The sequence below is a fragment of the Alternaria ventricosa genome, assembly GCF_023758065.1.
Source record: "Alternaria ventricosa strain BMP 2768 chromosome Unknown scaffold_5, whole genome shotgun sequence".
Classification (NCBI taxonomy): Eukaryota; Fungi; Ascomycota; class Dothideomycetes; order Pleosporales; family Pleosporaceae; genus Alternaria; species Alternaria ventricosa.
In genome coordinates, this window is record NW_026055685.1 from 453,009 (window position 1) to 467,066 (window position 14,058).

The 14,058-nt window shown below is 53.1% G+C and overlaps 7 protein-coding genes across 7 annotated transcripts; 3 read left to right on the forward strand and 4 right to left on the reverse strand.

The window, feature by feature from the left end:
* Positions 1–671: 671 nt before the first annotated feature.
* On the forward strand, positions 672–1,874 carry J4E93_003524 (uncharacterized protein; the record flags this gene model as incomplete). The annotated part of the gene is made up of 1 exon (XM_049341460.1): positions 672–1,874. The coding sequence occupies one exon, from the start codon at positions 672–674 to the stop codon at positions 1,872–1,874; it is 1,203 nt and encodes a 400-aa protein (XP_049200965.1).
* Positions 1,875–2,381: 507 nt separating this feature from the next.
* On the reverse strand, positions 2,382–3,266 carry J4E93_003525 (uncharacterized protein; the record flags this gene model as incomplete). The annotated part of the gene is made up of 2 exons (XM_049341461.1): positions 2,382–2,590; positions 2,639–3,266. The coding sequence occupies 2 exons, from the start codon at positions 3,264–3,266 to the stop codon at positions 2,382–2,384; spliced, it is 837 nt and encodes a 278-aa protein (XP_049200966.1).
* A 762-nt stretch (positions 3,267–4,028) lies between these two features.
* On the reverse strand, positions 4,029–4,463 carry J4E93_003526 (uncharacterized protein; the record flags this gene model as incomplete). The annotated part of the gene is made up of 3 exons (XM_049341462.1): positions 4,029–4,155; positions 4,205–4,320; positions 4,365–4,463. 3 exons carry the CDS (start codon positions 4,461–4,463, stop codon positions 4,029–4,031), a joined length of 342 nt encoding a protein of 113 aa, XP_049200967.1.
* A 783-nt stretch (positions 4,464–5,246) lies between these two features.
* On the reverse strand, positions 5,247–7,190 carry J4E93_003527 (uncharacterized protein; the record flags this gene model as incomplete). Its single annotated transcript, XM_049341463.1, has 1 exon — positions 5,247–7,190. One exon carries the CDS (start codon positions 7,188–7,190, stop codon positions 5,247–5,249), a length of 1,944 nt encoding a protein of 647 aa, XP_049200968.1.
* Positions 7,191–8,967: 1,777 nt separating this feature from the next.
* On the forward strand, positions 8,968–10,025 carry J4E93_003528 (uncharacterized protein; the record flags this gene model as incomplete). The annotated part of the gene is made up of 2 exons (XM_049341464.1): positions 8,968–9,596; positions 9,647–10,025. 2 exons carry the CDS (start codon positions 8,968–8,970, stop codon positions 10,023–10,025), a joined length of 1,008 nt encoding a protein of 335 aa, XP_049200969.1.
* Positions 10,026–11,104: 1,079 nt separating this feature from the next.
* Positions 11,105–11,501, forward strand: J4E93_003529 (uncharacterized protein; the record flags this gene model as incomplete). The annotated part of the gene is made up of 3 exons (XM_049341465.1): positions 11,105–11,242; positions 11,299–11,382; positions 11,445–11,501. 3 exons carry the CDS (start codon positions 11,105–11,107, stop codon positions 11,499–11,501), a joined length of 279 nt encoding a protein of 92 aa, XP_049200970.1.
* Positions 11,502–11,751: 250 nt separating this feature from the next.
* J4E93_003530 (uncharacterized protein) lies at positions 11,752–13,359 on the reverse strand (the record flags this gene model as incomplete). The annotated part of the gene is made up of 1 exon (XM_049341466.1): positions 11,752–13,359. One exon carries the CDS (start codon positions 13,357–13,359, stop codon positions 11,752–11,754), a length of 1,608 nt encoding a protein of 535 aa, XP_049200971.1.
* Positions 13,360–14,058: the final 699 nt, after the last annotated feature.

Here is a 14,058-nt window from a genome sequence, read left to right on the forward strand (position 1 = left end):
GGACGGCATACTCTTCGCTTGTACAGATTCATGATAGCGCAGGGAACAGGAAAAGGGGCTGTGTCGGAAGAAGGCCGGAGAGGAGGGGAAGACTTACCCCACGTTTTGCTACGTCGAGGGTTCAAGTTTGCGCACCCGGGGAGCACTGCGCATGTATCATATGTGACATGAGGATACCATGATGATCCGCAATGTGTACAATATAAACGAACCGTTGCATCACAATACCCATTACTTGATTTGCCGGTTGTGATTCAGGGCTGGAATGTGATGATCTGTGACTTTCGCCCAGGAATACTTCAGCTCAAACTATGCTTTTTGGAAGGAGGAGCACGGATCATGAGACATCATAGTGGCGACCGTGACGTATGCAACTTACCCTACGTTGGCGACGTTCAACTCAATGTAGCCGCAATTGCATCGTCACAGGACCTGCGTGACGAGAGCAACAGAGTCCACAATCCAGCTTCCCTACAATATATCTCGCATTCCGGAGTAGTCTCAGTCCTGTTAGATAGCGGCTATCCAGGCACTTCAAGGTTTGCTGGGTCGGTGGAGGCGCGCATCCTTGCAACTGCTCTCGCGCGGCACAAAAAAGGCCCAATACTTCCACGTTGCTTGCGGAGAAGTAGGAAACCCTCCTCTGACAATATTAAAATCCGCCATCAAACATGCCACCAAAGCGCACGGCAACTGCTCGTCTCGAGAGGTCCACCGAGACCTCCGTACGAGCGCACAAGAAGATCAGAATTGAACCCGAAGACCCGCCGCCTGATCCCGTACCCGACGGCTTGAGAGAAGCCAGAGCCGAGATTACCAGGTACATTGAAGCAATGGAACGAGTGCCACTCCGCCGTCGACTTGAGGTGCATTGGAAAATCGGTGGTGTTCCTCGCGGCGACCCCGAAAACATCATTCGCGAACTAAACGTCCATCATATCAAAGAAGTAATGGAGCGCGACGCCCAAGTCAGTGCAGCGTTCGCGTCGCTCAAAAAGACGTTGGAAGAAGGCAAGCCCGCGCCGGGCATCTACAACCCTTACGTCAAGCACGGCAAGTGGAGTCTTTTCTCAAGCGAAGTCTTCACGGAATTCCTGCTCTGGAATATAGACAACATGGAGTTCAAACAATTTTGCGTGGATCAATGGATTGAGTTTCATGATCCTGACGCAGAAGTGGATTTCATGGACTGCCACTGTGGGCGCCCGGAAACTTATGGCACTATCGTTGGACCCAGACAAATCAAAGGAGATTTCAAACCGTTTGACTGGCCACAGGAGGCTTCGCTCGAGCCCATTGTCGTACAAACAACGAGTCGGTGTCGGTGGATCAAGATGTGGTTCGCAGGAAACGGGTACATGAGGATGCAATGCGATATGGGTTCTGTAGAGGAGCTCGCAAATGGGCAAGCGAAAAGAGTGACTTGGAATGCGATACAAAACACGAAGGAACACAAGGAGCGTGAACAGAAAGCGTTCATGGCCCGTAGGAGGAGGGAGGATGAAGAATTTCGGGTCAGACAAGCGGAAGCAATGAGGAGACGAGAGAAAGAAGAAGAGAAAGCACGGGAACAAGAGAGGGAAGATCAGAGGCTTCGGGTAAAGAAGAATCAGAGGCGACTGAAGTTGAGGCGGAAATACGAAGATGGCGATATTAACAGTTCAGAGCTGGAGCTGAGCACCGAGGAAGAAGATGGCGAGGGCGCCACTGATGCGGAAGAAAGTCGCTCTTCTGCGTCGCCTGAGCCGTGGGACTCGTCAACGGGTGAGGAGGATTGGACCGAGTCGGACTCGGAAGAGGAAGAGTCAGAAGAAGAGTCGCAAGAGGAGGAAGATGATTCAGACGAACTCGAATCCCAGCCGTCAAGATATTAGCGGAATACCGATCGTCTTCCTCGTTCGGAGTATCGTTTCTACAGTATCACTAGTATTATCACGTGTTGAGATACTCGCAGTCTTTTCAGATCCTGAACTATCAGCCTGGAGGTAGTCGACGTTATCCACGGCAACGTCTGGACAGGTACTTGGCATTGTATCCTTCCGGATGTACCGTCAGCTCTACAATATGATTATCAACAGTGGCATGTCTACGGCAAAGACTTTGGCAATAGCAAGTTTCATTGGTAGCCACATTCACATATAGCGAGTACAACATGATCATGGAAGAGAAGTACGATAAGATCATGTCATGGCATGCTTGATAGCGTCATGCTGACCTGCATCAACACCCACTCCACCGCACCGACAGGTCATGCGAAGTTGTCCACCAGTGTCAATGAAGATACTCGAGGCCAAAATCCGAAACTCTTCCGATCAGCGGAGGCATTGCTTCGCCAGTAGTCCCAACTGGTGAGGACATTGTCACACCAGCACGAGCGGACATCATGAGTATAAGGCTTTGATCACCATTTTCAGTCGCTCGTAGTTGTCGTCCTCCCAGTCGTCGTCAAAGTCCATGTGGCGGCACCATTTCGTCAGGAAGCAGCCCAGATGAGACGAGAGGTCTTGCTCCGGTTCGTTCTCGGCGGCATAAGGGGCGTACGCCTGGACAAACGTATCTACTACTTCAAATAGCTTTGTTTTGTTACCACCTGAGCATGTTAATGAGGATACACCAGAAGAGAACATTTGTTACTCACCTAAGTCATCCGACAGAATGAGTGGGTCGTCTTCTTCATCTTGGGTGGCAGGCGCCGACTGGGTACTCGCGTCGATCATGCGTGTCTCCTCCTCGGTGACATAGACACGGACGTGTGAAGCTCTGAGGCTATGTGAAACGGTAACAGTAGTGGTGCCGAGCTTCTCTTCATTGGTATGGTCGATACGAGAACGCTTCGTTGAACGTGAGTTGTCAACGGGGACAGGAGCAGTTGGCCGCTTCACCGACGGTACCATTGTACCACCAGCGGCAGGCTCTTCTGTGATGTCTCCAGACCGAGGACCGCTGCAAGAGATGGCGCCAGTACTCAGCATATTCTTGACGCAATTGCCAACGAACCAACCCATCGCCGTAGTCAGGTCAGTCTCAGCGACGTTGGAGATCGCAGCGTGTGTGTCCTCGAAGAGTGACATTGCGAAGTAACGTAGAGCCGCAATCGAGAGTGTGGTTTCGCTGTGAAAGATCGGCGGCTTATCCAGGCGGTCCACGAATCGTTTGATGAAGTCTTCTTGAAGGGGCACGAGTGACTCAGCTGCTGCCCGTGTCATGACGCCGGCAGCGATGGCAAGGTTGGCCTTGGATTGTACGGCATGGCGAGACGACGACATTGGAAAGAAGAGCGGAGACGAGCGAAGCCAAGCAAAGATGAGCGAGATTGAATGAAGTTGAAAGGAAGCAGGATGTAAAGCGACGCAGTGGAAACGGGAACGTCTCTTGATTGTGGTGTGGGTAGATGTGAGTGGAAGTGAGGAGGAAAGGTACGGGGGACTTCTGATGTACCCGAGTGCTTACTGCGGCCTTGGTGGGTGACCATTGTTTACCGACGCGTCGATGATGTCAGGTTCTATACGGATGTCGCGTCTGTATCCTGAGGAAGGAGCCACGGTCTGACCTCCATCGACGCACAAGGATCTTCTCCGTGTCAACCACAGCGTTCCAGTGCGCGCTCACTGGAAGGCACTTCCGTGCATACATCCACATCGTCAGAATGTTCGAGTATATGCGTCCATCTAAGAGCCGAGCGCATTTTGCCCGTCCATCTGCTCTTTCCCTGATCGTCAGATGTTCGCACGACCTGGAGGGAAGGAATTGACGACGATGATGTAGACGAGGCAAGTGCCATCGAGCACTCTACTTCAATATTCACACCAAGTTACATTGTTTAGTTGTTGAAACCTTTTGTTGCACTCAATTGATGTGTTCTCTGTCTTCGATGTCCCTCAATTCCGCCGTCCTTGCTTATCCTGCTTCGATCTCCTGATTGGATGCCTAGGTGAGACCTGAACAAGACCCGAGCGGGGCCTGAGCAAGCCCTGGGTACAAGCCTCACTCAGGCTTCATTCAAGTCTTATCTAGATGATATCATAGCTCTACTCAAGCGCCGGTACGGTCGGCTCCGCAGTCTCCTTGTATTCCTTGTACTCTCCAAAGTCGACAAAGGTGTCGAAGTCGACAAGCTCCTTCAACGGATCTGGGTAGCCAGCTTCAACCTTGTAGCTATGGACTTGTCAGCCGTAAAGCCACGTCATTCTTGTGTGGTTGGTACCTGAAAAATGGTTCGGTGGTCGCAACAAACAAGACCTCGGCGCCTTCGGCCTCCCTCACTGCGTCCATGAACTCGTTCCACTTTGTAAAACTATCCTCCTCGTGAGATAGATAGACCTATCAAAGTTAGTCACATGTGTTTATGCTCCTGGAAGACTCACTTGGAACAACATGCTGACTAGAAGCCGACCTTGTGCGTCTTCAGCGCCGGTAGACTTGGGAGTGGCGCGCTTTCGGGGTGCAGGTGTGCGGTCTGCCATTGCGATCGTGAGTAGATTGAGGTTGGAGTTGGTTTGGGTATTGGATTTTGATATTGTTGTGTCGGTGTCGGTGTCGATGCGGTTGATAAAGTGAGAGACAATGACTCTAGACTGCAACCGGTGTAGCGCCATGTAACACTAGAACACCTCTCCAGAATTGAGAGGTTCTCTCTTGAGCATCTTGTTCGTCTATCACGATCGCAAACGACTGATCTGTTTTGCGCCTGAATATGGGGCCAAGCTGATAGCCGAGGACACAACTTCATTGGAAATTCTGGGGACATGTGAGTGATTGACAGAGTCAGAGAAAGACGCATTACTAGCGTTCAACAGTTGCGTGAATGGCCTCCTCTTAGCTAAGAAGTAACTTATGATCATTGCTCTAAATGCTCGCTGGATGCCGCGTCGCTAATAAAGATGCTACGAAACGGGAAGCAAACGAAAAGAAAGAAGGAACCAAGATAATCATCCAAATAGGGTCGCAAGAAGGGGTATCAAAGGTCCGACCCAAACCCAGTACGGACAAGATATGAAGAAAGTAAAAAAGGCCTCCCTGCCTGTGGCCACCATACACACATCCTCCGCGTATTCTCGTCGATGTCGTGTCTGAGGCGTCGTAGGGCTCTGTCTCGTTCCGAGCTGTCAAGTTTCACACTCAACGTCGGCTTCGGCATGCCAAATGACCCGACAACCATCAAGAGTCGATGTCTAACATGTTTCGCCAAGTATCACCCTAGCGCGAGCTTCACGTTTGACATGCTGTTGGAAGTCTGAGGTTTCCAATTACCAACCACCCGCTGGTTCTAACCTGCGGGTCTGCGTCTGGAAATAGCCATCGAAGACGCTTAGCTCTGGTTTGCGTGGCGCGTGGTGCTCCGAAATGTCGACCAGCGTCGCGGTTGTTGCACCGTTGACGCCGAGCGATGCTGCCGCCTGCCCACTGTATCCGCCGCCGTCTAAGCTACGTCGTCTTCCGCCGGTAGCTTTGCCGCTGTTTAGGCTGGCTAGCACAAAACGCATCTTGATCCTCTCTTTCGGTCCCGGTAGAAGCATCTTCTCAATGATAGTCAGCCAGTCGGCTTCCGCTTTCAGCTGCCTCAGCTTCCTTCCAGATCCGATGAGCCCGTTTCGGAGGTTCGAGGTGGTGGCGGCGTGGAGCCGGTTTCGCCAGCTTGCCACCCGGTCGAGGTGTGCATGGTATGAGGCGTCCTGGGTGTTCGCAGCCCGGTACTGTGCAAACACTGATAGTGACTGGCCTTGTGCGACTGTCATCATCGACAAGAAAACGCAGCCCAGCGAGAAAACGTCTGCCATTCTCTTACCGCGTGAGACAATAGCCTCAGGTGCAGCGTAGACGTAGGATTGATCTTGGAAGTATGTGTGTAGCTGGTCCAGGCGTTGGGAGTTCGCCATCGTCGGACTGAATGTGTCGATGCTCTGCCCAATATCAAATGGAGCAAGTAGAATGCGAGCCCCATCAATCAAGATCTTGCGAGGTCGGATGCTTCGATGGCAGATGGACTGCGAATGGAGATATTCAAGAGCAGACGACAAGTCACCCATCCAGTCCACCAGCAACTTCGAGCGGTTTGGGTCGCTTCCAGGGAGCGCAAGGAAGTCGTCCAGAGTGTATTGTGCTTTCTCCGTGATGATGCCAACATGACTGGGCTGGGCATAAGAGCAAAGCAACTTCGCAATGTTCTTATGCTCATATTGCTTGAACTTGTTGATCTGGTCCAACAGCGCAGCCTTTTGGGCGGAGCGAGCAGTGACAAAGCGCTTTCGCACGAGCACACGATCCTCGCTGCTACCTTGCATCTTGACCCAGTCGACACTCTTTTCAGAATTACGCGATGATCGGATGAGACTGACGTGCTGTAGTGGCACTGTTTCACGTGCGGTGTAGTCGACATGTGCTCCCGTCAATGGTAATTCCTTGGATGTGGCACGCCATTGTTCGTCGACAACCTTGCGCGCGTTTCCCACGATGCCTTGAAGACGGTCCTCCGGGAATGGCAAGCTTTCGTCCCGAAGGTCGAAGAAAGATGCTTGACGCCACGAGGCAACATCGTCGCAAACGAACAAGAGGATTGCGAGCCTAGGGTTCGACAACGTCCACTGCCATATCTTCTTGACTAGGCCAGCATCCCATCCCTGCTTTCGCACGAGCTCGTAGAACCACCCGGAAAGAGACTGGCCCTGTGAAGACAAGATTGATGTGTTGATGTATCCGTTTACCAACGGAACAAGGGGAGCAGCAGGTTGTCGGTACGGGTTCATGGGTGAACCCGGGTAATCGCCATTTCTGAACGACTCACCAGAAGCTGAGGGTGGCGGTGACATGGGCGCAAATCCTGCTACCGGATTAATGACCCTTATTGGCTGGGGGGCGATGGGCTGGGGCGTTGTCGATCGGCTGGTGTATTGCGGGGTATGTTTTGGGCTGCCCTTGGGCGACGATGAGTCGGACGACTTGTTGGAATATGTCGAAGCTGGGCTGACCATTACGTTCGACCACGGGTTGTTGTTCGTTGTTGTGGGCGTTGTACTTCGGCTGGTGGCTGACGAGGCGGATGAGACTGTTGGAGATGCGGTCTCGCGGTTGTTGTACCACGATTGATCATCGTCCCGAAGGTTGACCATGGATATGGTGTGCTGGAGACTGTATTGGGGTTTGGGATATTGCATCGCAGGCGTCCGCCACGGCGAGTTCGAGGCGTGCTGCATTGCGTACAGGTTGTCGGCGCGTGACCAACGAAGAGCGTCGTCGAGGAATGTTAGATGTTTGCAGCGACTGTGGACTTGACTCGTGTGGGCTCGTGACGATGTGCAAAAAACAAACAAAGAGAATGAGCGTAACAGAGCGAGAAACGTGAGAGCCTTGAAGGACGACTTGGGTCCAGGTGCCCTGGTCTGCAGATGAAGTACAGCGGGACCCTTCGGGCAGAGTCGACCGCTTACACTGTGACAAGCCCAAATAAGGCTGCTCCAAGTAGAGGTCTAGAGGCTTTTGATGTGCTGGCAGTTAGTGCCCGCATTTTGCAACACATTAGTGGAGGATGACAATATATGGGCATAGGCAGTGGGTGTATGTGTTGGGCGAATGCACGCTGGGCACAAGCGCACCCATGTGGATTAGTTGTATGCAGGCGAACGTGGCCACCTCAGAGTCGCCTTCATCGTCAAAGGCGTATCGTGTGCATATGTTCGCAGCCCATACTTTCCCGTATGGTGCCAGATCATCGAGCAGTCTGATATGGAGCGCGCGATCCGTCCCGTACCCAGTAAGTGTGGTCGGCAGTGTGCCTGACTATGCGTGCGTTGCGCGACAAGGCCGCTAAGTTGCTGCAGGACTAAGACCACACGACGAGCAACGGACGCAGGACGCAGGACCTCTGTGCTCTGGTACACAGTGAATAACTATTGGCATAAAGGGAGATACCGCGGATATGCGCGTTCGGGTATTGGCCGTGTGGAGGTTGGGACACGAGGTTTCACAGCTCACCGTCTCTTCTCGGCACACGCACCGGGAACAACTAATGTCCGTGTGGCTTCGGGAGTGACGTGCTTCGACAGCAGCAAGGCGGCTGGGTCCGTTGGGCGGTATTGAAGATGCGGTCGATGTTGTACAGCTGTCCAGGTGTTGCGCCCCGGCGACCCGCCTGTATCAGCGCGAGTGTCGCAGGTCCAAGATGACAGCGGCCGCTACCCGTGTCAACATTGCCCGTTTCTGAGGAAGCACGCGCCGGAAGCCACACCGCAGGAGATTTTGCGATGCACCGATGGCGCAGCGGAGGCTGGTGCGATGGGAAACTCAGGACATCGGCTTCTGCACGGCTCAAGGGTGAAACCGAGAAGCCGGGAGAGGCGGCACACGACGATGCTATTGGCTCGGAGGACAATATCACGTGTCCTGCTAGCGCACACCTGAAGCGCCCCTAGTTTTAGCATCGTTCCCCGACTCCAGACCTCAACACCAATTGTCTCAAGGGGCCCAGCATCGTCATGCCCAGTGCGCCCCCACTCCCGAACGGTTCGATCTCCAGGCCACAGCTTGGTTGGCTCCCACCAAATGCGGCTCTACTATGCTAAATTAAGCTTCTTCTTAGTCGCCTCGGGATCAACGCATAGATATGTCTTGTGCCACCCGTCACAGCCTCAAGCAGAGTCCGTCTCAACTCTGTTATGGAGCCTCAAGCCAGTCTTGGTGCTGCTTTTCGAGTCTGGTGCCCGACCTGAGTCACGCCATTTGCGAGCCGTTCTCGTCCGATCCACCCATTGCCGTGATTCGCACACCGCGTTTCTTCATGCTCGCGTGTTCGACTTTTCTAATTCGCTTTTGCTAATGACACTTCTAATGCCCGTTTCTTTTCAGCAGTGATTAGCTTTTGCTTCGTCGTTCTTTCTTCGCTCGCCACTTTCTTTCTCGTAAGCTGCTGGGCAGCCCGGCCACCTTCGCACTACCGACTTTAATTTTCCGGCGTCGACTAATACTACCTCGACCATGTTTTTCAAGAGCGCTTTCGTAGGCACTCTGCTTGCTGCTGGACACGCAACTGCCTTCAAGGGCCCCCAAGTGAACGCGCTTCTCGAGCCAGGCCAGGACGTGGAGGAGGTACTTCGGAGGGACGCAGAGCTCATGGCAACCCTTACGCAAAGACAAGATGCCAACTCTGCCGATACAGCACCGCTAGCATCGCTGACACCCGCGACTGGTGATGCGTCGGGTGTCGATCAAGCGAAGTGGGAGCAACAGACAAAGGAAGCATGCATGAGCACGCTCAGCAATCTCAACGGCCAAGCGTCGAACCCGAGTGGAATCGCCGTGTGCTACAACCTACCTTTCCTTGACAACAAGACGGGTGTCTTCCAGGCGGAGCTCCGAATGTATAATGTATCAGCTCCCATCAACCCATGGGTTGGCGTTACCGCGGCCGATGTCAGCATGACACTTTCGTACCTCGGTGCGACTGTGCAGAACATGCAAGGCAACTTTACCAAGCGAGACCTCAGCTGGCCAGTCAGTGAGGGCATGCTGGTTGAGAGGCAGGACATCAACACCATGACGGAACTGAAGGTCCTCATGTATGTTGGAAGGATTAATGAGAACCTGATGGGCTCGGCCATGACCCAGTGCGTATCCCTCTTCTTCGTTTATACTCCTGTCTCTAACATATCTGCAGAGAATCCCTCCAGCCCCTTCTCATCCCGCAAATCGACCTCGCTGCGCGAAACCCTGCAACCGGCCAGGACGTCGAAACCACTCTCTCTTCCCAGGAGGCATCATTCGTCAATGGTATCTTCTCCAAGGCAGGCAACGCTCCCACCAACGCAGACCCCCAAGCCGCAGCATCTGCATCCGCTGCCGTCTCCTCTGCCGCACCGTTCATCATCCCCGGAACTGCCTTGGCTTTCTTCCCAATCGGTCTGGTTGTCACATCCGTATGGGCGCTCTTCTTCTTCCTTGCCGTTGGATTCGGAACATACGGTCGCATCCAATACCGTGACCAATACAGGAGGCGTGTACGCGCCGAGTTGGCACGTGGCGTCCGCACCATCTAATACCCGACTTGGTGTCTCTGTTCGTTGCTTCGCTATTTCTAAGAGCTAGTATCGGAAGTTTAGGCTACTATGAAGATTACGTTCGCTGCTATACCCCTTCCCTTTTACACCTTGTACATAATTCTGGTGGCGATGGAGCTAGCTCCTCCCACCATCTTCCCAGCAGCATCCCGGCGATGAGTCCCTACATGTTCTCAGCAACGCGATAGAAAAGCACATTCAAGCAAGTAAAACAATGGAAAACTCAGTATTGTCGAACATCTCTTTGCTTCCGCGTTACCCGTATCCTGTCATGTCCTTCACTCCAATTATCATCGAGTTCACGGTCGTAACCGTTAGTTAAGTCGTACACAGTACGCACGCGCTCCCGTCTAGATCATCAGAGACTGCCTCTAGTCAACGCTGGCTTGGTCGCCTCTTTCTTTTGTCTCGCGGTCTTGCAACCCAGCCTAATCGAGGTGTTTTCCGGTTTTGGTAGGTCCCAATCCGCTTTGAGAGGTAAGTGGCTCGGATCAGCAGTGGCTTTTGACGATACTGCAAGCGCCCTACAATACGAGACTCGGCGAATGCGAGAATTCTCTCCCTGTAAGATCATGATAGAGCTAGATTCAGACTAATTTGCTGCAGTGATTTTGGCTGTATCTTGGCCTTAGCCACCACGCCGACATTCATTCACGAAAACCCAACTTCAATTGCTACGCCGCATTGTTATACATGCGGATGACTATCGCAGGCATCTTCTCTTACCCATACCTTGAATCCATCTTCAAGAAAGTCTTGGAATTGAAGCGGAAGTCGTCGAGCTCGAAACAGTACCGTTTGCATCGTTGCCACGCGCCGCCACTCGGGTCCAGCGCAAAGCGCCTTCACCGGACCAACGAGTAAACACTTGTCTCTTCAATTGCTGACACCCACCGATCAAGTCGAACAGTCGCTATTAGCACGCACTTTACACTCTTTAGCCCGTTGCGCGACAGTATTCTTCTTCTCAGACCTCACGCTCATTCAACTACGCCCTCAATACACGCCCATTTGGACCACTCGGAAGCCCTCGGTATACATCCAGATATCGGAGCAACATGAAGACCTTCGCTATCCTCCTCGCGCTCGCCGCCACCATCGTCTCCGCCACATCCACCGCAGACGAAGGCACCACGCTCGTCACACGCGACGCCAACTGCGACTTCTGCTTGGAGCGCTACGAATTCTGCCTCAAGGTAAGCGAAAGGTCATGGTGGCAGTCTTTGTGCAATCCAGACTGACGAGGTGGTAGAATGGCCATACTGAAGGACAGACCGGTTGCAAACAGACCTGCGTTGAGCATGTGTGCCATGTATACCGCTACCAGGGCCATGAGGTAAGTCTTCGCATCTTGCTGTAGTTGAGGTGGAGTGAACGATGCTGACTTGATGCGATTAGTGCAAGGACTGCGGTGGCGATTTCGACAAGTGCCCTGAGAAATCGCGATACATCTAGGTGGCGGACTGTTGTACGACACCTTGGCCCTCCTGGTCCGCGCCGAGATCAGTCGTGAGATATAGAATGAGGAAAAGATTGAACAGCCTAGAGCCTACATTAACGTTAGGTCACCTACTTCTCAAGGTTTTAGGTTAATGTAGTCTGCAGACCTGTTCAGTTTTTTTCTTGTATGAGGTGTAGCCAATAGAAATGTTATATTGGCATTCAGTCTGAGCATCCCAATCACAATCGTACTTCTCATTTCCTGTTATAAAAGTGACAGAATCGCCGGCCGCTTCGAAGACATGGAAGTATCCCCAATAGCAGCTAATCTCGCCGCTGCCGTTCCTGCTCTCCTCCCAAAGACCGCCCCGGAAGTCAAGCCGCTTCCTCCAGGATAATTGCCATAGAACAAACCACCCAACATCTCGCCAACACAAAACAGCCCCGTAACCTCTTTTCCAGAGTTCGATACAACAGCTGTAGTTTCCGGGTTGACAGCCAAGCCCCCGAACGTGAAAGTAACGCCGCAGCATACTTTGACAGCCATAAACGGGCCCTTATCAAGCGGCAACGCCCAATTCGACTTCGTCAGTTCCAGCTTCTTCTTCGATGACTGCGTAGTAAGCCCATCCTTCACCGCCGGATCCCACTTCCTCTTCGGATTTTCAGCCATCGCCGCATAAACCGCCTCATTATACTCCTTCACCGTCTCCACAAACCTCTCCGGCTTATTCAACCCCCCTTCCCTCGCCAACTTCCCCGCCAACTCCTCAACAGTCTTCCCCCAAACCTTCTCCACCCTCTCATCCCTATACTCTTCCTCCCTCAACCACCCCAAAACCCTCTGATCCCAAACCTGCCACGCCACCCTATCAGGCTGCCCATGTATCGCCCGCCCAAACTTCGCGTACGTGTAATTCCGCATATCGATACCCTCGTCTACAAACCTTTTTCCCTCCGTGTTAACCATCAAGCCGAGTGGATACCCCGACTTAGTAAATTCGTTCGAGATAAGCCGGTCGCCGCTGTTAGCTGGTGCATTGGCATCCCAGCAGGTAGAATGGCACCCAGACCAGTTCCCGGCTTGCTTCGCATCCACGTCGCGGATAGCATACTCGAGGACTTCGCCGGTGTTGAAGGGCGTGCCGCGGACGCGGGCGAGATCCCAGGATGGACCCAGGTATTGGGCGCGCATGCGTGGGTTTGCTTCGAAGCCTCCCGCGGCGAGGATGACGGCTTTGGTGGGGATGTGGGTGGAGATGCCTTTGTGGTCTACAACAACGCCGGTGATAGCGCCGGAGGGAGAGGATACAAGGCGTTTGGCAGGCGTGGAGTAGTACACTTCGATTCCGTGTCTGCGGGCGCAAGCTTGGTGGTCTAGCATGAGGCCTTTTCCGCCGTCCTGCGTCTTGAGGGCCATGCCGCCCCAGAACTTGTAGCGGCCGTTTACTTTGTAGGCTTGGCGGTTGAAGGAGAGTTGGTATCTGATGCCGTTGCTTGCAAGCCATTTTACGGCTTCGTTGGATTCTGAGATGAGCGCTTTGCTTAGGGCTGGATCTGAACGACCTAGACATACTCGATCCATGTCTTTCTGGAAATCATCTTTGGTGTATGGTTCCATGTCTATGAGTTTTGCTGTTTCGGTATCGACGTTGTTGACGATGGGTAGGAGGTCGCTGGTACCGCTGTGCACGGTGCGGAAGGCGCCTGCTGTGAAGTAGCTGTTACCTCCGGCCCATTCTTCAGGTGCCTTTTCGATGAGAACGACGCGGCGTGCTCCTGCTTCTGCGGCCGCTGTTGCTGCGGAGAAGCCCGCATTTCCTCCGCCTATTACTAGGACGTCGATGGTTGGGAATGATGTGAGTTGTCTCATAGCCGCGAAATTCGGAGAATATCGATTGTTAGACTAGTATTAAACGTCTCAACAGGATCTGGTACTTGGGACATGAGGAATCCATAAATGTTGCCCCGGAATATCTAGGTGGCGCGGGATGGCTACGCAGCCAACGAGCGCGGCCCGCGTGTTGAGTCGTCGCGAGCGGTCATAGGACGGAAATATGGCCGAGGAGCAGCGCTCTATCTCCGAAGAGGCTACTTGCACGCATGTATATTGTATCTCGAGATGTAGGTCGCACATCACGCAGCATGCTAATGCTGCCTTTCGAACATCAGGTGTCGTGGCACGGAGCTGTTCGCCCTTGGGCCTGGTACTATGACTCGCGGCATGCTATCCAATTCCTCCTCAAGTACCGGCTGACGGAGATACTTAACATCGCAGCCGCTGTTGGCGAAAGTTATGCAGAGGACGCGACCTGCACGGGACTCAACAGTCATGATGTTCTGCCTCGTATGTGCTTACCCCACATCCCCGCCGCTTCTATCTGCTAGCGACTCTGATTGGTCAATGGCTCCTCGGTGACGCTTTGTTACATGCGCCCTGCGAGGCCCAGTACGGACTCGTTCGCCAAGCGATATCAGGGAAACAGTCACAACAACATTGAGTCACATCTTGTATGTGTATATAACTATACGTGCCTGATGCAACTTTTGATGGTACAAACAACATTGTCCG